The 26,018-nt window shown below is 43.3% G+C and overlaps 1 protein-coding gene across 10 annotated transcripts in view; it reads right to left on the bottom strand.

Annotated features, from left to right (window-relative positions):
- Positions 1-26,018, bottom strand: part of prdm1a (PR domain containing 1a, with ZNF domain) — a 95,960-nt gene that overhangs the window by 8,966 nt on the left and 60,976 nt on the right. For 7 of the 10 annotated variants that reach the window (XM_078542496.1, XM_078542493.1, XM_078542501.1 and 4 more), the window contains 4 exons: positions 21,703-21,980; positions 14,518-14,637; positions 9,043-9,295; positions 6,395-6,466 (listed from right to left, as the gene is read on the bottom strand). In XM_078542496.1, the coding sequence (XP_078398622.1) occupies positions 6,395-6,466; positions 9,043-9,295; positions 14,518-14,637; positions 21,703-21,882 (625 nt within the window). In that variant the 5' untranslated portion in view covers positions 21,883-21,980. Of the gene's footprint in view, positions 1-6,394; positions 6,467-9,042; positions 9,296-14,517; positions 14,638-21,702; positions 21,981-23,280; positions 23,768-26,018 lie in introns of those variants that run through there. The other 3 variants (XM_078542497.1, XM_078542502.1, XM_078542503.1) reach the window with 3 other exon arrangements.

Genomic DNA, 26,018 nt, shown 5'->3' with positions numbered 1-26,018 from the left:
TGTTTATGTTGCTACTGTGAAGTGGCTGATTGGCTCTATAATACATACTGGGTGAATAGGGGGGATGGAGGAAGCACAGAAGAGGTATGGAGCTGGCATGGGGGCATGCAGGGCAATGAGGGAGCATTGGTAAGACCTTTAAAACATACCTTTCAAAAAGTTCCCAAATCCAGACTATGGTTCACAACTCCTCTGAGGGAGCATGAACCACAAGTCCTCGAGAAGCTGGCCAGACTGCACAAACATTATGGGCAGGGTATGGGATGCCTACCCCGACAATGGAACTGACCAGGCTGGGACCAGACCAGGCTCACAACCCACATCCTTATCCCGCGTCGGTGAAAATTGCCTACACCGTAAATGGTCATGGGAATCCTGGAATCAGGTCCTGCTTGCCATTTTTAAAGGCCTCCAGAGTCGGCCTTCCTTTGTGAAAATCCGGCCCACTGCTTCAGCCTTCACATTACCCTAGGACCTTCTTAGTAAAAGGACTGTCCAGTTTTGTGAGGGTTTTTTTCACATTGCCCAGAACCAGATCAATAGCCAGAATACTTTACCCTGTAGATAGGCAATGAGTTGTATATTGAAGTACTAATAATTGCAACCCCTTTAATGCAATATCATTGCAACATAACGTGGACACAATGAATCCCAATAAATTCATCTTATAGGGCAGAATTTTCTGCCTACCGGGTGGGCGGGCCCCGCCCCCTGCTCGCCGACGGCAAAACTCTGCCCATAGTCTGTCAGTGGGGTGGAGGTTAAGGTTTATAACAGAGGCCATTATCAGAATTTAACATTTTGTTATCTCCCATGCCTCCTCCCTGAAGTAACTAGACTTTTAGTTACATAACGAATATGGTCAATTGTCTGCCAAACCGTAAAGCCACATGCATAACCTTTAACTGATGAACTGATAATATGTAGATGAGCATGCAAGAAAAAAGAAAAAAGAAGAGACAGAGAAAAAAGGGAGGGGAGAAAAGAAAAAAAGGGAAGATTGGCAGGAGCGATAAATGACAAAAGTGTTGATGGTGCAAGGACAAGAGGGGATGGTAATGGGATAAGAGGCCAAAGATGGGTTAAAAGGAGTTGAAAATGGCAATAGCAGAATCATCACCCACAGCTGCCATCCAAAAAAATGATGGGGTTGTGACAGTGTGAAATTGTTGAACTCAATGCTGAATCCAGAACGCTGTGCCTAATTGAAAGATGAGATGCGGTTCCATTGAGCTTCACTGGAACAGTGTCAGAGGTCAAGGATAGCGGGGCAGAGTGGGAATCGGGCAGAGAATTAAGATGACAGGCAAGTGGAAGCTCGGGGCCTTGCCTGTGGGCTGATCAAAGCAATCGTCCAATCTACATTTTGTCTCTCCAGTGTAGATAAGACCAAACTGTGAAGGAGCAGCAAAGATTCGCTAAAATGATACCACAAACAACAGATTATAAATATTAAGAAAGGCTTTAAAATATGGAACAGAGAGGGTTAAGGGCCAACAGGGACTTTGAACATTAGGAAAGGTTTTGACGGGGTAAATATTGAAGGATTGTTTCCACTAGTTGACTAACTAGTGGAAACTAATGACTCAGCTCCAGACTCCTCAAAGTCCATCCACTGTCTACAAGGCACAAGTCAGGAGTGTAATGGAATACTCTCCACTTGCCTGGATGAGTGCAGCTCCCACAACACTCTAGAAGCTTGATACCATCCAGGACAAAGCAGCCTGCTTGATTGGCACCCCATCCACAAACATTCATTCCCTCCACCACCAACGCACAGCAGCAGCAGTGTGTACCATCTATGAGATGCACTGCAGGAATTCACCAAGGCTCCTTAGACAGCACCTTCCAAACCCACGACCACCACCATCTAGAAGGGCAAGGGCAGCAGCTACATGGGAACACCACCACCTGGAAGTTCCCCTCCAAGCCACTCACCAACCTGACTTGGAAATATATCAGCGTTCCTTCACTGTCGCTGGGTCAAAATCCTGGAACTCCCTTCCTAACAACACAGTGGGTGTACCTACACCACAAGGACTGCAGCGGTCTGAGAAGGCAGCTCACCACCACCTTCTCAAGGGCAACTAGAGATGGGCAATAAATGCTGGCCCAGTCACAAACACGCACATCCCATGAATGAAAAAAAATTGGCATTTATGGGGATTATCACCAGAAGAACGAAAGGGGGAATTATTAAGATCTTTTTTACATTGAGGGTTATTAGAACATACTCCAAGGCAGACTATATGATTATTTAAAAATGACTTGGTTAAGTATAGGGGCAAGGTGAATATAAAATGATACGGGGAAATAGGATCAGAGCAGATAAGTAATTAGGGGGCGGGGTGATGTGATGAGCTAAATTTCCATTTTCTGTGCTGTAGTTTCTGTGACTCTAAGCAATTAACTTTTCTGAAATGCAGCGGGGGTGGAGGGGCGAATGTTGCTTTAATCTGGTTTTGGTGCTATTGGTTGGCCCTGCCATTCCTTATAGTCACAGGATTTTAATGTCCAGGTGACCCATCGATACGACAAATGGAGCCTCATCCAGAAGGTGGCATTTCTAACAATGCAGCACTCCCTCAGAACTTCACGGAACTGAAGAGGTTGATCTAGGTGATATGCTTAAATCCTGTTGTGAAGTTTTTTAATAGCACAATCATCTGCCTCAGAGAGTGTGTTTGCACTGAGCCAAGCTGACAGGAACAGACATCATCAGGGCCGACAAATCTGCCTCCTTTACATGAATCAAAAACGGTGATCAGGACTTTTCCAGTGTTTTGATAAAGTCAGTATTCTGGGGGTAGTCGGTGGGGAGGTGGGGACTGCATGGGGAAGAAAATCTCTCCTGATAACTCAGCACATTTATCTTGTATGCAACTCATTCCAAAAACGGAAGGAATGAAGGATTGAAATATTCATTTCCTGCCTCGCTACACCTTCAAGACAGTTCAAAGTGCTCTACAATCAATGGATACAGGGAAAGGGTGGGGGAGTGAGACTATCTGAATTGCTATTGCAGAGACAAAAACAGAAAATGCTGGAAAATCTCGACAGGTCTAGCAGCATCTGTGGAGAGAGAAACAGAGTTAACGTTTCGAGTCCATATGACGTCATACGGACTTGAAACTTTAACTCTGTTTCTCTCTCCACAGATGTTGCTAGACCTGCTGAGTTTTTCCAGCATTTTCCGATTTTGTTTCAGATTTCCAGCATCCCCAATATTTTGCTTTTATGCTATTGCAGAGAGTTGGCTCGGCTATGACGGGCCGAATAGCCTCCTTCTGTGCTGCAATCTTTCTCCAATGATTAGCATTTTGAAATGCAGTCACTGTTATGCAGACAACTGAAGCTTCCAAGATGTGCACTTCAGGCAAGAGGCCCTAAACACTGCTGGACAGGTCTCATGGCCGTACAGTTAATGTGCCTTCACCAGCCAGTTCGAGCAGACTAGCATTACACAACCATTTTTCTTTTTGTTGGATAAATTCCTAAACCGGGATGGAAAACAAGCAGCTCATTCCCTCGGTGTTTTCTTTCTGTACCGTGTTTACAGTGCTGGCAGTCCATTTCCATCAATACCAAACCTGTCACAATCACCTGTTTAAGTAAGGACGCATGTCCCAGCTGCCATTTAACTTGACATCCCTGAGCTGTCAGACAAAGTGCTTTTGGAAGCCAGGGATGAGTGTGCTTAAATTTCAGGCATAATGATGGACGACTGCTGTGCTATAGCAATCAATGCCTCTCTGCACTGCCAGTGCTAAACAAACAGCAGTGAGTGGACACTATAGGCAAGGTGCTGATAGTAAGCACAGATAGCACGATCTGGCTTCCTTGGGCCACTAGACAAAAATAAATAGAAGGTTATCAGGGAGATACCTATCTCTCAAATAGGGTTTGGCAGGCAGGAAGTTCAAGTAGTCATTGAACTTTTCCCAGTCACTGCACCGGAAAATAAACTGTCAGTGAACCCCACAGCGGACCAACTGAGTGGGGGAAGGGGCTGGAGGAGAAAGAGCACAGATATATATATTTTAAAAAATCTCTCTGTGGCAAGATGGACTGTGGACGAGAGAGTCATGACAATGCTTCTTGTCACCTAAAACACCATGCCAGCAAGATGGAGGCTTTCTGCAGCTGTCCTTAAAGGCACATTCTTTTTGAAAAATCAGGTGCTAAACAAAGCATCACCACGATAAGTGACGGCAGAGTTCAGCTATCTAGCCGTTCCTCCTCCGAGCATGCAGCACTTTCCATTCTTCAAAGAGGCAGAAACAGTAAATTGGAGAATAGTGATAAATGCTGGAGATTCTGGGCCATCAGTTATCAGGGCAACGTACTGCATCTCAATGCAGAAGTTACAGACAAAAGGTTGGGAATATTCTCAGCAGATCCCCCCCTCCACATTCTCCGTGAAACAAGACATTTTTGTCGGTCAATGTAACAGTGCTCCTCATTTCAAACACAGCATCTATTCTAAATGATTGCTCTGCTTCAATATCAAGTATGGCTCATTTTCCTCCTGATCTCCCACCCCTCCTCACCAACCACCACACTCTATAGTCTGTCTGTCTGTCTCGCTCTCTCTCTCCAGATTATTAGGCAGCTTTCCTTTTGATGTGTTTTAGGAGAAATAGAAGGCTGCAGGGTAAGAGAACTGCAGCACTCAAAGGGTTAAAATTACAATTATAGAAAGTATAAGTTGGTCTAAAAGGCAATGCGCCTGTGGGCGGGGAATGCCTCTGACACGGAAGTACGGCTGCTGCACACATCGCACCATGTCTCTTAATTCTGCTGAATCACTTTTGATACTAAATTAAGGAATGACGGGGTGGGCCCCACACTCTGTTCTGAAGAACAAAATAAAAAGGCACATATTCAGAAGTAGAGCAGCCACAGGAGACTAGGTGCCAGTCGAGCAGATTACTCCAGCTTGTTTAACAAACAAGCACTGAATGGAACGGTAATAAAAAGTACAAGTAACTCGTAAATAGGGACTGTTGCAATCCTGTTATCTGCAGTTAAACATTGGCTTTCGCCAGGGTTTTACACAACAGGCAGATGCCCTCATGCAGACGGTCCCTAAAGTTGCAGAGTGCAAACAGCTGCTTTGGCACTTCCATCTTGGAAAGAAGCACTAAATAAAAGTTTCCAATGTTACATTTCTAGAAAAACAAAGACATATCACTTTGCCGTCACTAGATTCAGCCTAATACATCTTGACCAATTCCTTGTGTTGTCTGGTATTATAAATACAAAGCCAGAAAGTGGGGGGTGTGTGGGGTGGGGGGAGGTGAATGGTGAGTGCGGAGGAATTGGATAGTGTAGAAATCAAACATTATTAATGTCTCTCAAATATTATCTCAGAAATTGGAAACCAATCACAAAAACACAGCTTAAAGCTGTGCATCAACAAGCAGGCATTTGCTTGACAAATCTCCTAACAACTGATTTTTCAGAACTGTATTGACAAACTCCTTACGGACAAACTGTTTTTCACCTGCACACTGCCAGAGCACTATGTTTTACATTCAGTGAAAGCAGAATCACATTAAATTAGTTGCTTTTCAATGGCTATGTAGATAAGGTTAAGACAAAAACAGAAACTCTCACTGAAATGGGTCTGAAAGATAACATGTTGAGCAGCTGAATAAATTTCTAATTGACTTGCGTGTGTGCCTGTTCTGCCGTCAGCAAATTATTATGAAGACTGTACCTTTGTGATAATAATGGCTTTTAAAACTGCCGTCTTAACCCAATTTGTTCAAAAAAATTGCGACTTTTTTGGCTCGAAGGATTGTTTTTACAACTCTTACTGATCAGTTTGTAACCACAGCCAGTTTCAACTGAAATGTGTTTTGAAGCAAAGAAATGAAACCCAGGAATGCTCTTAAAATACAAATGCTACATTCCTGTTAAGTGTTATAACTAAATGTACATAAATTATAATTACTTAGAGGCCAAGAGAGATAGAAAGGGTGCTACTGGACTAAAGAAGACAGGAAATAATCCCATTTCATGTATTAGCACTAATAGGATCATTTACACCACCTTAAATAACCTTGGGAATGAAATATATGGTGATTAAAGAGCAACTCACTGGTACATATTATAATAGTGTGAACTGAGGTACTAAACAGTTAAAAATGATTAAACATTGAACAGAACAATTCTCCATACAAACTAATAAAACTAGGTATTCATTAAAGTTACCCTCGCTCCCTGTTAGAACTGATAGGTAGACAGTGAAGGATTCAATACTGGAGCGAGGCTTTTATATACCCAAAAAGAGTGTATCATTAATGAAAGGGAAAGTTCTTTAATAAACTTATCCTGAGCTCATTTTAGTTTTTTCACCTTCCTCTCAAAATTTAAAACTTTCCCTTACCATCAGGCTGGCCTCTTGATCTGTGCTGCCACTTTCCCTGCAGTTCCTCCCTTCTAGGCAGGTTGACGCACCCTGGAGATTTGGAACAAAAAGAAATTGAAGTCAATTTTAAGAAAAGTAAATATTTACTGCAACATATTGTAAGACAATCCTTATGGAAATTAAAGCCTAGTTCCCCTTCATACATTGGTAATTGATAAATTTAGGCTGATTTCCCACATCCCCCATTGGATCCCTCTGGTTGAGACGTTGCTATGAAAACCAGGTCGTTGAGCAGCAAGACAATTCTGCTAGGCCTCCGCAAGCTAAAACAAGTAGCCCCAAAGGGATTGGCAAATACACAACGCACCAGTGTACAGTGAATTTCTGACCAGTCATGTCAAAGAATAGGGCGTGAGGTGTGAGGGGTGTGGTGGGTTGGGTGGAGGGGCTGTGCAGGGGCATTAGCCACCCTATGGAGCACTGGCTCACCTCCCATGGACCTGTCACAAAATAGCATTAGACGGACCCCAGGAAAGAGGTCGCTTGTCCACCCACCTCAGCAAATAACAAAAAAGACAAATTAATAATGAAAACAAAAATAAAAAACAAAATCGTTCTGGGGTTGCAAAATTGTGAGCTTGAAGAATGTCATCCCAGAATTTTTTTGAAACCATGTTTATTCATTCTTTCACTCCTCTTCCCAGGGGTTACATTCACTTCAAAACTTGCTCTTCCTGGATGGAGCACGTTTATGCAGGAGCAGAAAATTCCTCTTAAAGCCTCCTACCTCACATTCATATTGTTTTTGCATGTTTGTTGATTCATTATTTCTTAACGTAAAAAAAGAGTTAATAGAATAATTTATTTAACTGGTTAAAAGTTTGGACAAGTAGATAAGAAGTGCTCTTGTGTCTGGCATGTGGCTGACTCAGGCACCGAGTGCATCTGAAGCATTTACAAACGATGTGCCATTAACTATCCTTATGGCTTTTTTTGTCCGACTGCATGCTTTACACTGGTGAAACTGGTAGAAGGTTAACCATCTGCAATGGTTCCCTGTTGGTTCAGTGGGTAAGTGTATCACGTGGCATTGATCTATTTGCAGCTGGAATCTCCACAGCTTGACTCCAGTTTTGGATGGAGTTAACCAAAACTCAGTGAGGGAAACAAGAGAGATCTTTAGAATTGAGCTGAGGTGGGCGAGTGAGGGGAGGGGAAGATTTCTGATCACTATTGAACAGTAAGAAAGGTTAGCCCTTAGTAAAGACCACTGCCAGCTCAGCAGCTCAGATATGATGCCCTCTGCGGTGGGATAGCTTCCTGGCACTTATAGTGTCAAGATTTACACAAAAGGAATGATTGCTAGGGCAAGATTTCAGAAGGCTGCCAGAAATTGTGGGGGCATAACCCCAGTGACAGACACTGCTTTAAACTGGAAGAGGTGAGAAACTGGGATCTTTTAAGACAAAAAAAAATCCAACCGCAACAGCCACATGTCATGCCAGCACTTTTAAAGCTCTCCTGTGTAGTACACATGCACACACAGTTAATTACACTTTACACCAGAACTCAATCCTACGCTTTCCAAGTATGTGCTGACCGCCCAAATATCAGTTTGTTCTTTGGAAGCTGGTGACATCAGCAAGACAACATCCCTTACCCATCCCTAATTGACCCAAGGGCAGTAAGGGCCAGCCGTGCAATGTGGAACTGGAATCATACTTGGTTTTCCTTTCCTGAGGGACATTAGTAACAATCTGGCTGCTTTTCATTGCCTTTTATTTTCCTAGGTCCACAAATTACCAGAATTTTTGTAAAATGTTACACAGCTTTCCCTCGTGGGATTGGAACACCACCTTCTGGGTTGTTATTCTAGGCTGCTGTAGCTGCCAAATGACAGCACAGCATCACTGATATCTTTCAATAAGTGCTGGAGATAGACAAGGTTTTTCGTATTCAGTTGAACCCTAGAATATCCTTTTTTTAAGAAGTAATGAATAAAAAGCTTTCTACTTTTAATTTAAAAAAATCTACCCTCCTTTCTAAGCTCCCAAACATAGCATGATGTGAATAAAACCATTAGACCTCCTGCACCCCCCAGCCCCTACACCAAGCTCATGTGTACCTTTGTTACCTCCAACCCGCCTATTCCAAAATTCTCCCTGCTGGTTTCCCATCTTCTACCCTCTGTAAGCTAGAGTTCATCCAAATCTCTGCTGCCCATGTCCGAACTCGCACCAAGTCCTGTTCATCCATCACCCCTGCGCTCACTTCCTCAAGTATAAAATCCTCGTCCTCGTGTTCAGGTCCCCCCATGATCTCAACCCCCCACTATCCCTGCAACCTCCTCCAGTGCTACAGTCCTTCAAGATACCTGCACTCCTTCAACTCTGCCTCTTGTGTGGCTTCATTCAATGCTTTCCACAATAAAGCAACCCTTGTGCTACCCTACCCAAACTACGTGGCTTGCAGGGACTCGGATGTAAGCATTGCTTGCATTGCTATGTGCTGCTGATGCAATAATAATATTCTGAACTCTGTCCCATGGGAGTTCAATTCAAATTATGCTGCAAGCATTTCATGCAAATACATCTATGATACTTTGATAAGTGGGCATGCTAGGAATGAAACGATGACCATTGCAGCATTCAGCTCGATGCACTTACTTAGCTTAATCATCATAAGATCACCTGAGGCTGGGTAGTGGAGACGTTCTGCAAACTCGCTGCTGTACCAGACCAATAGCTCTTCGTTAGCTGGGATTGCCTTCACTGTGTAGAAGTAGATGTCCATCCCATTCTGACAAGCTGCCAGGCATTGATCCTGTTTCGAATGGGCTGGGTTCACATATCGCATCCAATTACTTTTGCTCTCGTCGAACCCATCAATAAAGTGATGTAAATCACCTTTTGAGTAAACCTAAAATGGAAACAGAGAAAAGAGAAAAATTAAAAATTAAAAATACAACTTCAAAACTCTTCCATCCTGTCTCCCTTGGAAATGTGGACACATTTGACCAGTGAAAAGTGGAACATTAATCTTTCAGGCTTTCTCAGTAAAATAACTACAAATGGATTTCAATCTGGCTGTCATTACAGACAAGAATACCTTCACTGTTACCTTCTGCATTTGTTTGTGCTAAGTTTTGTTTTATAAATTTTAGTAATAAATTTCTTGATGGTGTATTCTGCTGTTAACTTGCAACAAACCCTGTGCTGATGCCCGATCCAGCAGAGTGTCTCAAGTGTGACTAGCTTGAAGGGACAGGTGGATGCAGTCACCACAGTTCCCATTCTTATATGTACACACACTGTGTTGAGTCACCTGAAGCCCTGACGTCAAAGGCTACTCAAACTGAATCTGTAGCTTCCATTTTCCTGCCGCCCCCTCTGAGTACTACAGCTTTGCAAATCTCTTTCAGTTTCGTTGCGAGACATTTGCTTCCGATGCTGAGCTCCTGCAGATGATCTGGGGAGGGAACTTGCACAGCGATTACCTGCCACAACAGGACCGGCAGCTGTTTGGAAGCAGATCAAAGCCCTGACCTTAGCAGAACGCTCTTTTCCACTGCAATTACCCTGTACTTTACTCTTTCAGATCTTCCTTGCCATCTTTTGAAATACTAGATTTTTTTTCATACTTATCTTGTTCATATGTAAACATATGGAGCTTCCTGTAAAATCGACGGGGGAGAGACAAGTACTGGGGTGTGGGAGGATGGGGGGTGGGGTGGAGGTAGAACCACACGTGGGTTCTCTTTAAAGTAACCCACTTGACATCTTCTGGTGTGTTTGTTATGAGAAACTGGAACAGCAGGAAGAGTGTGGAGTGGTGTGTGAACAAGTATGCTTTCAGGTTTTTGTTTGGTGTGAAGAACTTTCTCAAACTTCCAGGAATGAATGACTCTGCTGCTTCCATTACGAGGCACTTTGTGTCTGTTTGAAATCTTGATTAACTTCCGATTGATTTTCCATCGTATCATTTACTGTACGGTTTTCAGAAATGTAACTGAGACATCGGCTCCGATGTCATCAGTACAGCCCCAGTTCAAATCTTATTTCCACAGTGTGATGACACAGAAAGAAGAGAGAGAAAAATAAAGTAACGTTTACATCTTCTGGCTAAACTTATTTCTGGTAATTAGTAATGTATTTTGCAATCTTGACCAACCTGCAGTTATGCATATCACAATTTTAGAATCAAGGCCAAGCACCAAGTCCCAAATGATTAAAGATTAAAAAAAAGCACAACATGGTCTATAAATGGTTTGACTGAAGCTCAATTATATTTAATTGGTTCATTTAGAGAGTACTACAAACTTCATAAATGACTGCATCTTATTTCTTCAAAAAGTAGAACAGCTAAGCTCTGTGACAATCAGCCACTGTTGTATAATGTGAGGCTGCGGGATCTGGCAGTAACCTGGAACTCTTTACACTGCTCTCAAAGCTGCCTTTAGAAGCACAAGACAGTAACACAGGTGAAAGCTTATTAGTAATACCTGCTAAATTGTGTGCTAACCATCCCACTCTCCAACCCCGAGGCCCGCACATCATCCCCAACTTTCTTATATGGAGCCACATAGAAACTACAGGGAAAGAGGCTGTGTGGGGGAGTTGTTAACTCCGGTAAGTGTATTCCATCAGCTCACAGCTATACTTGTAAAAAAGCATATGCTGCTCTCTTGTCTGAAATCTCTTACATTTAATATGATATCTATGTCCCTTTGTCCTCAATCCTTCAAACAATAGAAACTGTTTCCATCGACTCTGCTGCACCCGTTCATAATTTCAAGCACCTCTATTAATATGGCCCATTATCTCCAATGTTCTAATGCAAATAGTCTAACCTTTCCACGTTTTTCTATTTGTATTTTCTCATATCACAGAGTATCCTAAATTTTCTCTACCAGATCCTCTCTCTATTACTTAAATATCCCTCCAATAAGTTGACCCAAAACTGCTCACAGTACTGTGCTTGTGGTCTTATTCATGTATCAGATAGATTCAGCATTAAATCTCGGCTTTGATAATCTATATCCCTTGCTGTAGAACCTGATATTCCATTCCATTTTGTGTCCAGGGTGCACTGAATATATTAAAAAGGAGTGCCATCATTATGTAGCTGTATTTACTGTTGGCTTAAGTTCCAGATTCAGAGAATGTCCCATTTAATTTGCCCTGCCGAATATGTGAAGACTTTTATAACAGATTGCGGGTGTTTGGCGGAGGGAGGGGGAAGGAAGTAAACAAAGCCTGGAAGTTTTGGGGTAGAAACTGCCTTTTCCTTTAGACAGTAGTGGCTCCAACAACAATGAGTGACGTGAGTTGTAGCAAGGGTGGCACCCAACCTCCACCAGAAAAAACATATAAGCCATCTTCAACCACAGTCAGTTCCAAAAACTTATGAAACGGAAAAGGGATGGAAAAATAATTCTGTTTGTTGTCATGTTGGGTTTGCAAATCCTTAAAAGCATAAGAAACCTAAATGTAGGAGCGGAATAGGTCACTTGCTCCTTCGAGCCTGCTCCTCCATTTAATACAATCATGGCTGAACTTCCACCTCAACTCCATTTTGCCGTATTATCCCCATAACCTTTAATTTTGTTGGCACTTAAAAATTTATCAACATCTGTCTTGAATGTATCCAATGATTAAGCATGCAAAGCTTTCTGGGGAAGAGAGTTCCAAAGATCTGCGAATCTTTGAGTGAGATCATTTCTCCTCATCTCATTAACTGTTGTGGTGTTCTTACTTCACATCAGTACCTCATATCATGGCATCAGGTCAAACATGGGCAAGGAAACTTCCTGCTGGTTACCATGTACATCGCTCCCTACCACTCCCTTCAGCTGATGAATCAGTGCTTCTCCCCATGTTGAACAACACTTAGAAGAAGCATTGAGGGTGGCAAGGGCGTAGAATGTACTCTGGGTGGGGCACTTCAATGTCCATCACCAAGAGTGGCTCCGCAGCATCACTACTGATTGAGCTGGCTGAGTCCTGAAGGACATAGTTGCTAGACTGGGCCTATGGCAGGTGGTGAGGGTCCAGTAGGGAAAAACCTACTTGACCTCGTCCTCACCAACCAAACTGCCACTGATGTATCTGTCCATGACAGATTTAGTAGGAGTGACCACCTCACAAGCCCTTGCAGAGATAAAGTCTCACCTTCACATTGAGGATACCCTCCATCGTGTTGTGTGGAATGACCACCGTGCTAAATGGGATAGATTTCGGACAGATCTAGCAACTTAAACTGGGCATCCATGAAGGTCTGTGGGCCATCAGCAGCAGCAGAATTGTACTCGAACACAATCTGTTACCTCATCACCCAGAAAATGCTCCACTTTACCATTACCATAATGCCGGGGGATCAAAACAGAAAGCTCTGGAAAAACTCAGCAGGTCTGGCATATTTCGAGTCCAATATGATTCTTCTTCAAAATTCCAGAACTCTAGTTCCACAGAAGAGTCATACTGGACTCATAACGACAGCGGCAGCAGCGTCTACAAGATGCACTGCAGCAACTTGTTAAGCCTCCTTCGACAGCACCTTCCAAACCCACAACCACTATCACCTAGAAGGACAAGGGCAGCTGATGCATGGGAACGCCAGCACCTGGAAGTTCCCCTCCAAGCCACACACCATCCTGACTTGGAACCATATTGCTGTTGCTTCAGTGTCGCTGGTTCAAAATCCTGGAACACCCTTCCTACCAGCATTGAGAGTGTACCTACACCACATGGATTGCAGTGGTTCAAGAAGCTCATTACCACCTTCTTAGGGATGGGCAATAAATGAGGGATGGGCAATAAATGCTGGCCTAGTCAGCAATAACAACATCCCATGAAAGAATTAAAAAAAGGAAAAAACATGCGTGATGGACCAGTTTGTAATCTCAGCACTATATTAATCCCAGGTTTGTAACTGAAATGATGGACATCGTCGCGCATGTGTGTGTGTGTGTGTGTGTGTGTGTTCGCATGAGTGTGCTCACGTGTGTGTTTTGTGTGTGTGTGCGTGAGGGTATAGGTGTGTGTGTGTGCGTGAGGGTATAGGTCTGTGTGTGTGCGTGTGTGTCTGTACATGAGTGAGTATGTGTGTGCATGTGAGTGTGTGTGTGTGTGATAGGGGGCTGGAATGTAACAAAGAACAGAAATGTATTGGTTTTTGTTGAGATTTCTCTACAGGGTACATAGGCAAGAAAACTGTGTTAAGAAAACTTCTGAGTACCAACAGGCAGAAAAAGGACAATGACAGATGCCAAACAAAATGGATGTAGATGGCATTAATGAAATAACAGTACCACTAGAAGCCAGAGGACAGTAACCAAAATCCCCTATCTTTCTGATGAGTCTTCTATGTTACAGAAGGAATTTAGCAAACAATTCTGAAATGCAGGCTTGGGCCTTAGACACTGTAGAGATTACCCTGCATGCAATGTGGGCTGGCTCCATGGCAGCTGGACAGGTTTCTTTTTCTCTGTCCAGACTCGTTACTATGTAACCGGCCGCCATACTTTCCCCATTGTTGGGGGGAGGGAGGCAGAGGTCTACACAGATGCGCCTGAGGCCTGTGTGGCTGCCTCTAGAGCTGCCCACCAATCTCTCAATGAATCAGATGCCACAATATATAAAGAATCACACACACCCAACAACTGAGGAGGAGTTGGACACACTTCATGTGCTCGTTGACCTTTTTAAGTCACCCTGTCCTTACTGATAGTTGTGAGTGAGTGAAGAGTAAGTAGAAGGAAAAACAGGATTTTTGCATCAACTGGTTCTAATTAGTTCTTGGTCAAAATGCAAACTTGATTTGCCTCCAAGCAAGAGCTGAATCGTTTCCTTTTCCATAAGAAATGCTATGTTCCAACATAGGGGCCAAGAATAGTTGAAATCAGTTCATCACTAACAAGATTTCACCCTCAGCATTCCTAACCTCTGAGACACAGACACTTACTCAGCTCATTTACTGCGTTAACTCCTACTGAGTACATATATGGTTTTTCACAGGAACTTCACTGCTGCCCTCACACACATACAAGCACCACTTTTAAACAGGAAGTGACAATGTTTTTCAGCAGTATTCATTTAGCGAACTTAGAATTGCATCAGCAGAATTTTTTTTTTCCGACTTACCCTCCAAAAGTATTTTCTGTTTGCATTTTTTGGGACAGTGTCATTGGTGTAGATCTCACCCACAAGTGGTCCGAAACGTGTCCCTTTGGGAATGTACTCTGCACTCATAACTCCAAGCACCTGTGGGACAAAGACACCATGCCATAAATCCATGAAGACACTGGTTCAAACATTTCACTGTCTGATTAAAATATGCAACGCTCTGATTCTTTTTTTATGCCCGTTTATTTTTCTTAAACGTTATATCTGGCATCCTCCCAAGAACATCACATCTTCAACAAGTTAGGAATCAGGCTCCCCTACACAAATGATCCCAACATGGATTTTTTATTGTATCACAGTCATATACATTTTTATTTTAAAATGCATTTCCTAAATCTTGCCGTAGTATAATATTTTCCTCGCATATGAAAGAATTTCCCTCCAACACTAATAAGTTATTACAAGTGAAAGAATGGCCAGGGAAGGGGAAGGAGTTGTGGGGGGGCCGGGGTGGGGGAGGAAGAGCCTAGGAATAGGTGTAGGTCACTCAGCCGCTCAAGTCTATTTTGCCATCCAAATATATTGCAGTTTCTATGTGGAATTGCCAGCAGAAATGATACAAAACCACAGTTACTCTGAGCAAATTGGCAAGCTCTGCTCCAAGGTTATTAAAAGCTCGATTCTACCGCGGCTCTGCCTTGTAGCTTATTACTGTCTCTCGCAAGCTTTTCTAATTGTTAGAATGTCCAGACTGCAAGTTGCTAAATGGGCACTCTGAAGACAGATCAAAAAGTGGACTCTTGTCAGGTACCAGGCATCTATTTATATTGCAGCACTGACTGACAGTACTGATCCAATGCACAACCCAACGCTTGGAACTGCCTCAGCCGATCTACCACACCTGCACCATGCCAAATGCAGTACCAGCACCGCACAATCACTGGATAACTTCTCAACCCATTTTTTTTTACAGTCAAAATAAATTTATTACAATAATGCTTCAATTTGTCCCCTAACCCCTCCCTTCCAACTCTAGCTTCACCCTTGAGCAAACCGAGCAAGATTGGTGAAATGCGCCTCTCCTGGATGAAAGTGGCAGTTCAGCTTAGAGATGTATGGTCTAACTGAGAATGTAAGATGTATGGTTGTCATTTCTGGCCCACCTCAGATTTTCATGACAACTTAAACAATATTGACTTAGACAGCACAGAGATTTCAAATGACTGTGGGTAAGTGTGGGGAAATAAGGAAGGGTAAAAATACAACAAAAGCAGAAAGCATCGAATGGACAGTATCTGCTCAAAAATAATTGGTTTCTTCTTTTATTCACCACACATTTTATTGAGAGTCACAAATCGGAAAGCCAGCTTTTTATCTAGACTATTAAAGGGATGGTATTCCAACCTCAAGCACTGCTTTGTAACACAGCTTGTGTTAGTAAGAATAAGATGCCCAACGGGTAGATCGTCCTGTTCCTGCATCAAGGTGCATTGGTTCATCTGGGGCCAAGGTATGGGAGGAATGTGGGAATACAGCAGTGCACACCCCTGAAGATCCCACCCAATTTTTTATAGATTATTTTAAATATAAGTAAAAATTGAGCTGGCTCCCTTACAGCCATTGAACTCCTCTGCAATCAGCTTTCATAAGTGATCTGATATGTCCAGAGTCAGAGGAAAAACAAAAAAAACAGATACCGGTACCATTTTTCATTGTGTTCAAGAAGGCAGCTCACTACCTCCTTCTCTGGGCAACTAGGGATGGTCAATAAATATGACCTTTGCCAGAGATGCCCTTGTCCCAAAAAGGAATTTCAAGACTGTACTGGAGTATGAGTTGTTGCAGTACCAATTCTGCCAGAGTGTTTCTCGGCTGGTGTGAAAAGCTCTGCAGTCAGAGCAGCAGAGTGGACATGTGTGGTTCTGTGGAGCCCAGGGTCTCATGTGTAACTCAGTGCTAGTCATAAGGTCCAAATTTCCTACTGGCACTCGCTGTGTAGGTTCTTGTGAGGCCACTTGAGTGAGCCTGAGTTAAGAGCCTTCAGGGGAGGTAGGAATGAAAACTGCACACTCTGAAAACAAGTGTATTTGTATTCAGTGTACGACATGCGCATGCACATGCACTTGTTTTCAGAGTGTGCGCAATTTAAAGGTCCTGACCTTTTCCCTCTCCTGAAGGCTACTTAGTAAAAAACACAAAATTATGCTACCTGCAAAAAGTGTGACACTTACTTGAAGGGTTGGAAGAGGAGGTGGGGAGGGGGAGGGGGGGGGGATAGGAGGTGGAATCCCCTCAGCTCCAGGCGCAGGTTTTGTTGCATTTACACTTGCTGATTAGATTTAAGCAGACACTGGGCCACTCTGATCCCCAATTGCCAGTGTAAACAAGGGCATTTGCTCAGGGTCATAATGCCAGGAGACCTGCGTGCAGAGGCCACACACACCTGCAATACTGCTACTTGCCTATACTCACCTCAAGAGCTCTTTTACATTATTGTTGCAGACTTTCGTTTCAAACTTATGACACATTCCAGCCTATTTCTTAGTGCTAAGCGTTACTGAAATTAGCCAGCCAGCTGAAGTTTTACTTCCACATTGTGTGTTCTCGCCTCTACATCTGCGCATCATCATCATCATCATCATCATCAAGCATCCTGACAGAAATTCTTGCTCAAATTCTGTCCAAAATGTTTCGTCAACCTTCCTACTTCACAAAACCATACAGTAGGGTAATGCCATGAAAACAAATGGAACAGCAATGCTTATATTTTTCCCTCTTTTAGAAAAATAATGGGCGAAACCATTTAAAAAATGGTTTTACGAATCATCACGTTTTACTTCTTGCCACGTTAATTGTGCTATTTTTTTGGTAGATGCCACCTGTATATGCAAGAGATAGTCGTGAAAGACAGATTCTAAAAATCACTTCAGAAACAGAGCCCGAAACCAACTGCTAGGAGTGGGTCTTGTAGAGATAAACTCAATTTAGATTGTGATCATTTTCTGTGCAGCACACTTACGTAATCTTGAATATTATAGAAGAGATAAAGAAGCCAAGCGTTTCCCGACACTGCTGCATTGGCAACTTGTCTCAGAGCAGAATGGGCAGACCCCCCACCCCCACCCCCCACCCTCTCTCTCTCTCTCTTTCTCTTTCTCTTTCTCAGTGCAGTTCTGCGTGTGTTTGAAAAAAGAACTCAGAAAGCTCCTGCTTCTGCTCATTCTCTCATTTTCCCCCCTCCCACGGGGAGGAATGTGCTTCCTTGTGTCGAATCACTTTGGTGCTCCCAACAGCCTTCTGACACAGTACCCAGATGTTTGCTTTTCATGAATGAATATAGCTGGTGAGCATCAGCCAGCTATCTGAGCATTGACAGGCTTCACAGCTGAATGTAGCCCATCTCCTTTTCCGACAGGGGCCACGGACCCAGTGATCACCAGGAGTGAGCGATCTGATTTAATTCTTCCCTGGTCTATCTGGGGATAGGGGTGAGGGCGAGGAGCACCCCAGGTGAATTGCAGTAACCCCACTGTCCCCTGGCTGAAATCAGATAGGTTACCATAAACCAGTATCATACCTGGGATCTTCCTGACTCTGAGGAATCAGTAACATACGGGGCATTTACGTGGTGAGTCAGCAGGGGCAGTTTTCAATTCCTTTTCCAATAAGAAAGCTCATCCCCATTAGCCACTGAAGCAGGTCAGTCAGTAAATTGAACCCAGACCTTGTTATCCTGTTTCCACATCCCCCCAGCCCCCGACTCACACCCCCCCCCCACAACTTGGATTGCAGCTTTCTCTCCCTCCTTTTCTAAACATCGTTACAGAAGAACAGTTTGTCGGGCAGCACTAAAAGGTGGCTGTTTAAAATCAATTGAGCCAAGCTTTCAGCTCTGCACTCAGCCTCCCCTGACCGTGGTCCCACAAGAATCGAGTGCCACTGACCAAGGTCCCAATGAATCATGGCGGGGCAGGGCGGGTGTCTGTCAAGTATAAACACGCTGTGGTTAACAGGTAGAAAGCTTCCACACTCTCATGCTTCATATCTCCTCCTGCAGAAGCCATTCCTCTTGGTGGTTTATGGTAACCCTGACCCCTCTACTAGTGTGGAGCATCTATCTATGTCAGTGGGGGTAGGTCAGTGAAGGCATTCTGACTACGTCTGCCTCGCAGACAAAAAACAGCTCCGCCAAGTCTTCATTAACTCAATTTACTTTAATTATTTACATAGGGAACAACTTCCAAGTTATTAATTAAATGTCTGCAAAGTAAATGGTGATTACAGTGTACAAGTTGGTGATATGTAGGTACATTTTCTTAAAAATTGCAGGCTGTTTAAAAGGGCTCTTTTAAATTACACTGGTGTTATTCGGAGATCAGAAACCTCAATGCTTTTTTATTATCTTTTTTTATAAAGAGCAACAACTCCACCCACGCTTTTGAGAGGGGTGGGAGGAAAGAGAAAGGGAAGGAGTAAGAAATTCTCCCTATGACTTGCCAGAAAATGTCAGTTATAATGCCCAATTTTGCAACCGTGACATGGTGTGAAAGGGCAGGCCTGGGATAAACAACCCTTTGCTGGTTTCCCTTCCCCTTTAAGCCAACAGGGGAACTACCTTGTCCCTCACCCACCCTCCCCTGCCCTTTGAAACTGCTTCCTCCCCCCCCATCCCCTTTCCGCATCCCAGGTAACTTCTTACAAGGATACAGCGTATTCCACTGGATGCCAAATAAAGTGTTAGTGAGAAAGCCTGGCAGCCTCAAGTCTGCCTCACTTACTCTACTTCAGGTGTGCTGGTTAGGGGCAGCAGGCATTCTACATGGAGCTCACTATCAACCGCACAGGACAGTGGCAGTCTGCCCTCAGGCAGCGGGTCAAAGGAAAAGATATTTCCTTTACAAAAGCAGCACCTGGAAGAAAGTTTACAAAAACTGCTCCATTCACTTCAACTCTCATCCCTTTTTCATTCTCTCACATTCACAGCGTGGACTGAGGGATAGAGAGAGAGAGAGAGAGAGAGAGAGTGAGAGAGAGAGTGAGAGAGAGAGAGAGTCACACTCTCACGTTGAAGGGCTTGGGTTCTCCTCTCCTAACGCACATATATTACTGGTAAGATGCCAAAATATTCACAACATATAAACATGGGGCCAGAATAAAGTTGGAGCCTGTTCTAAATTCACAATGTCCATCTGAAGTTGGCAGAAGGCATCTGCCTCATTTTTGCCACTTTTCAAATGACTGTGACAACGCAATAAAAGGTCGATCAGTCCAACTACAAGCAGCAATTGCCTTTAAGGCACAGTAACTGCTTAAGTTATTGAGGTAAAAAAGGGCTCGATGCCAGAAGGTAAACCTGTAACTGTTAACGAACAGTCAAATACAAAATATAGAGGATGAGCTAAATCAATTAAATTCAACTTCAAATGAACCGCTTTGCATGCAGTATAAAAAATGCCAAAAATAGTCAAATGAGTTTGAGTTGTACCCACAACTTGCACACACCCACTTCAGCAATGATCTGTTTTGAGTGTAAACTTATGAACCTGATAAAAAAGCTGGTCAGAGAGCACACTGCAGCTCTGACCCATTGCTTTCTCTGATAAATCACTACAGTTAAATGTCTCGGCTGTCTTTATGCTTCCTGCAAGTGCTGAAAGAGCTGAACAGCAATTCAAGTAAACTGTGGGAATCAAGGATGTTGTTCAGTCTTCTATGACCAACTGGGAAACGTGCCATTAATAGTGGTGATAATTTCTCCTTGTACTCTAGTTACGCACTGAATGTTACACACACACTTGCTGCTTGAACCTGAGACACTTATCAGAACAGAAGCTGGCCATTCAGCCCATTGTGCCTGTTCTAGCTCTTTGCTAGAACAATCTGTAACTGATCACACTGCCCTGCTCTCTTCCCATAGCCTTGCATTTTTCTCCACTTCAAATGGCATCAAATTTTCCTTCAAAAGGTGCAACAGTCTTTGCCTTAATTAAGGCAGAGCATTCCATGCAACAACAATTCTCTGCCTTTTTCTAGCAATGTGCCCCTGACTCAATGACTATTTTAAACTGATAGTCTTTTGTTGTCTTTACTCCCCTACCAGAGGAAATAGTCTTTTCCTATTTACCCTATCAGAGCCCTTTATAATTAAAAAAAAGATTAAATTTCCTCAGCCTTCCTTGTTTCAGCAGACATTGACCAGTATCTCCAAATAACTGGAGTGTCTCACCCCTGATTTTGTCAAGAGTTTTATATTCTGTTATGGTTAGAAACAGATACATTTTTTGTTACTCATATTTTGCTCACTGTTAAACATACAAACAGCATTATCCACTATTTGACATACACAGACTGTTCCACATATAAATATACACACAGCTTTATTTATCGCTTTACCTGCAGACAACACAGCCTTAGGACATTATCTGCTTTTAGACACACACACACACACACACACAAACACACACACACACACAAAATCCACAATAATCTACCTACATCCTTGGGATCTGCTTTGAAACAAATAGGCACACACAGAGACACAGACACACGCACACAATTGGCACTTCCACTACAGCTTTTTGTTCTATGCAATAAAATATTTGTTCTATGCAATGGAATATAGAGACATTTCCAATCTTGCTCATTTTATATATATATATGTATATAAAATGTATATTATATAGAATATATATATAAAAATACATTAGTTGGCTGTCATAGATTAATGAGACAAAGCACTTACTGACCACCCACAAACTACTAGAGTGCACTGTTTAAAAAATGCATTGTGTTAACATATCAATGAATTAACACAGTGACACTTTAAATTGATGAGATATTCTTGCAGAAGGGAGCCGGTACCTTTTAAAAATAATTTGGAAAGCTCTCAAGTGTACTCTGGTTTCCTTAGCTTACAGTGAAATACAAGCACATTGCCATTTTGCTGGATGCGTTCATGAATATATGTGAATTTCCTTCAATTTCTCACAATGCTTTGCACTAGAATACTTAAGACTATTCTCTTCATGTTTGATTCCAGGCTAATAACTTTTAGAGTCTGAAGGCTAAGGAGGCAATTTAATATGAAAACCAACAAGCACTTTATGTCAGAGCAAGGATTAGATATACAGCAGCATTTAACAATTACCTGCAACTGCTGTTAACAGAAGGTTTGATACATTTGAAGAAAAATATCACACTTACCTCATCTGAGTTGCGTGCATACTTGAACTTCAGATTTCGGGGCAGGGATGCTTGAGCGTGTGTTGGGTCATGGTCTGTGGTGGGTTCCCAGGACTGATCATTTACAATGTACGTACAGTTCTCTTCAAACTCGGCCTCTGTCCACTGGGTCATGTCCACATCCTCCACGTCCATTTTCATCCCGCCCCACACACTCACAGGCTCGCAGGTAGGCTCTCACTCTCGCTCTCTTCTCAGGCTTCAGCGAGGCAACAATCTAAACTACTTTCTGTGGAAGCCTAGAATGGGGGTAGTGGGGGGAGGTGGAGAAGAGAAAAAAACTTCTTTTTTAATTTCAATTGTCCACATTCTGTGGTTTCCTCTGAGACAGTGTGTGACTAATAGAGTAGACTGGGGCACTTTTGCCATAGGTCTAGCTGTTGAAAGTACTTGAGTAATCATCAAAGCAGTCTGTAACTAACATGCTTGGTCGTCTCACATACTGTAATCTAGTCTGGAGAAAAGCCACTAAAGGAATATTGATGGTAAAGTTGAGAGGGTGGGAAAACTTCAAATGTAAAATAAGTACATCAGTATCTCGCTGCCTCCAGCACCTCATCTCCTCTCTCCCTGTACAACGCCACCACACCACCACCCTCCCACCACACACACTTTGGAAAACAGATTTGCAGCCTGTATCACAGGAAGTCTTTCTTCGTGATTCCAAGTGGACTTTAGGTCATGGCCAAGTGCCTGGGGGTGTGGGGGGGTGGGGGGGGTGCGGGGGGGGGGGGGGGGGGGGGGGGATGGTGGTGGGGAACGGTGGTTGGGACGCTGGGGTGCTGTGGAAAAGCTGTTTCAGAAAGTGTCACAAACAAGCAGAGGAAGAGGAAGGAGCTGTTGTCTGCGCCGGAGAGTTAAATATGGAACAGTGTGTGGCAGGAGCGGAACCTGCTACTTTTTCCAAATGGGGAAGCTCAAACTTTCCCAGCACAATCCAGAGGAGCAAACAATATCCCAAAAACAACCGGCCGTGACGTCTCCTCATCCTCTGGGTAGACAGCAGTGCTGGGTCTTGGCAGCATCAGAATAGTAGCCAAACTTGTTCCAACAGATGCAATAATCCAACAGCGGACATCACTGACATCCCGGATTTTCAACGAAAATTTACAAAAATCAACAAAAGCAACGGCTTATTTTTTTTTTAAAAAGGGGGTACTTAGGCTTCAAAATGTCAGGGAGAAAATGATGCCCTCAAATAAGCAGATTTAAATAGCCTTTCCAGTTTCTAAACTAAATTTTAAATATCTTAGCGAGCGCTTACTACAATGTCCTGAGGCAAAATTCCACAACGTTACTAATATGCCGATGAGGGGGAATCAGATGATGGACTTTTGAGGAAAACAGCAAAATAGATATTTCAAATCAATAAAGGGGCAGAGATGGAAATGAAGGACAGAAATAGATACATGTGTATATACAGAGAGATAGGCTGATGCAGGTATAGAAAAGAGAAACAAATAACAGAGAAAAAGGAAGGATAAAAAAAGAGAAGGAACATAAAGAACATACTGGAGTTAAATGTCAGCAATTGTTTACCATTAGTACTCACTGGTACTGTCAGCTTTGTGTTGGAAGACAAACAAACTTGCAGATATCAGACTGCACTTCTCCTCTAACAGGTGCTGGGCTCATGCCTCTTGCGAATACTGAAGGGTTGATTGTTGCAGTGAAACTTTCAGTAAGTACAAACCAAAGAGACTCTTCCTTTCTCCTCCCTCTTTCAAGTTTCCTATTAATAACTTAATCTGATGATTCACTCGCCAAGAGCTTGCTGTCGAGACCTGCTGGTTGTGGGGCGGGATCTGTACCTGGACACACATCAACAGCATAGCAGCCAATAGCAAGTTAACCTAAAAGGCAACACTTGAGGTGTGTTTGGAAAGACAAGTCAAACTGAGCAGGCGGCTTTTCCAGGTACAACGCTCCTTTCACATAAGTAAATCGACATGCCGTGCAGCCAGGTATGTGATCAGTTCCTTCGATTGGGCTATTTCTTTCCTGACTGAGAAGCACACAAAACAGCCAAAGTAAACTCCCGCAACTCCTTTTCCTTCTAATCCACTTACTACTCTTAACTCTGTCAGTGCCAGCACATACTGAACAGACGTGTCTTGCAAGATTTACCAGAAATTAGTTGGAAATAGGAAGAAAACTATGAGCTTTCGAAATCGGTCCACACACACATTAGCCTTGTAAGTCATCTTGAGTCACTTATACACTAAAACACACAAACATAGCCCTGGCTTAGGCTTTTCTCCTGACTGAAAAGGGTTAACTGTGGAACTACAAGAAGCTATTACTACACAAGAAACAGAATACACACTATTTAAAGAAATGTAATTATAAAGTACTTGTTCCCAGGAAGGGAAAACAAAAAGGGAGGGAAGGGGGCTGGGAGTGGGGTGTGTGGGGGGAGTGGGCAGAGGAGAAGAAATGGTAGAAGTGCTAACCAGATAAACATTTCAACGCAGATATGCCCCTCTGGGACATGGAGAGTTCGAAGTGATTTTACTCACTGTTGGTTGAGTCCCATGTCAGTCTCTTCCTCCTATCTGCCTCAGTCATTGGGCTGTAGGAAGGACATCCTGTGATGAAGGGACACAATGCCCTATTTGTTTACTATTGGGAACGTGGACCTGCATTCCTGCTTCTCCTTACAAAACAAACCAGACACTTCACTTCCTTCGCCATCCCTGTCCTCCCAACAGCAGCACTGATAACAAACTCCCATATGTAGCCATAAAGATCCTGTCTGTCAGCCAGTGTTGAAACAGACATTCTCTCTCTCTCTCTCTCTCTGTCATCCCCCCTCCGAGCTCTAGCTTCATCACCCGCAGTTCACGAGCATTATTATTATTTGAGTTATACCAAGTCTGCAGTGCTTTCTGAATCGCTGCATGGCCACAGTTATCTGGAGAGATCCCCCAGTAGGTCCTCTGATGGCTATCAGTGTCGTTCACCAACTGACAGATGTCACACAGGCTTCAGCTGCCGAAGCGTACGCTGGCTTTCAGCTATCTCTAAGAGAGATCATCTGTGTGCAGGAAAGAGTATTTAAAAAGACAGCGAGGTAGGAGGTGGTGAGGGAGGAGTGGCGGGTGGGGGGGGGTTACTGACTCTGTATATGGGGAGGAAGAGCAGGGACTCCCTTTCTCTGCTTGCGTTTCTCACACATCTATACATGCAGACACACAGAGTTCTGCGACATCATTCACAACATCTCCGCTAGTCACTTCCTGGAAATCGGGCTGGCTCTACAGTAAATGATGACTTAACATTGCCAACATTTGCTGGTTTGTTCTTTTTTATTGTCGCTGGCAGCCTGGCTGTAATAAAGTAAGATTCTGCTTAACAACCACACGCGGTTTTAACACGGCTCAGATGTGTTTTTTCGGAGCCCATCAAACACTGAAAGAAATTCTCTGGCAAATATTATCATTTAGAAACCTAGGTTTAAAGAAAAGACAGAGAACCTTTTTATGTTTAAAAAGTGCAAAACATGCACATACTGTGACCACAACAGGTTTGGGTATTTTTATAGATGTAAAAGGGAAGGGTAAGGGTTAGTCTTTCCTGAGCCTCAATTCTGAAAAAGCTGTCTCTTTTAACATGCTTGGAGGGATTAACACTTGATGAAATTTCAAGAGAAATCTTGCATATGCGTCAAGGATTTGAGTTTCAGTTTTTAAAACAATTGAAAAGTAGTTCAGCTCCACCCATCCATAAACTAAAGCACTCCAAGACGTTCTCTTAATACCTAAGGAACTTCCAACAGGCTTATCCTTTTTATTCCAATGATGACTGAAAAACTGGCACTTCATATTGAGGTTTGGTTTCACATTTTGGCACCTCGCCCCCACTGCCTATTCTTTACCTGTGAAAACGAGTAATGTGTTTGATCACTGGGGCTAGGCTGGGACGGGTGGGGAATGGTAGCCCAGCCCAACCCGGTTGTCCTCAACTGATGTCTGCGCTCATGCCCCTTAAAGCAGAGGTCCTAACATAGCAACCAGGGGCGGGAAACCCAGGCTGATTTTAATCCGATCCTTGTATTTGAGCCCAGAAAACTCGGCAAAGAGTGAGGATCAAACCTGGGGAGCCTCCTGCCCTGGCGATGAATTTCCTCCCTGAGCTACTGGGGGTGCTTGGGAGGGCCACATTTCTAAAAACAGGTAAAAGTGGTGGGGAGGGGAGCACACCGAGGTGAGTGAGAAAGAGATTAAACAAAGAGCTTCAAAAAGCAGAAGACGAGCTTAAAGATTCTGTGATTTTGT

This window comes from Cetorhinus maximus, chromosome 5 (genome assembly GCF_964194155.1).
Source record: "Cetorhinus maximus chromosome 5, sCetMax3.hap1.1, whole genome shotgun sequence".
Classification (NCBI taxonomy): domain Eukaryota; kingdom Metazoa; phylum Chordata; class Chondrichthyes; order Lamniformes; family Cetorhinidae; genus Cetorhinus; species Cetorhinus maximus.
This window is presented reverse-complemented; position numbering and strand designations above follow the sequence as displayed.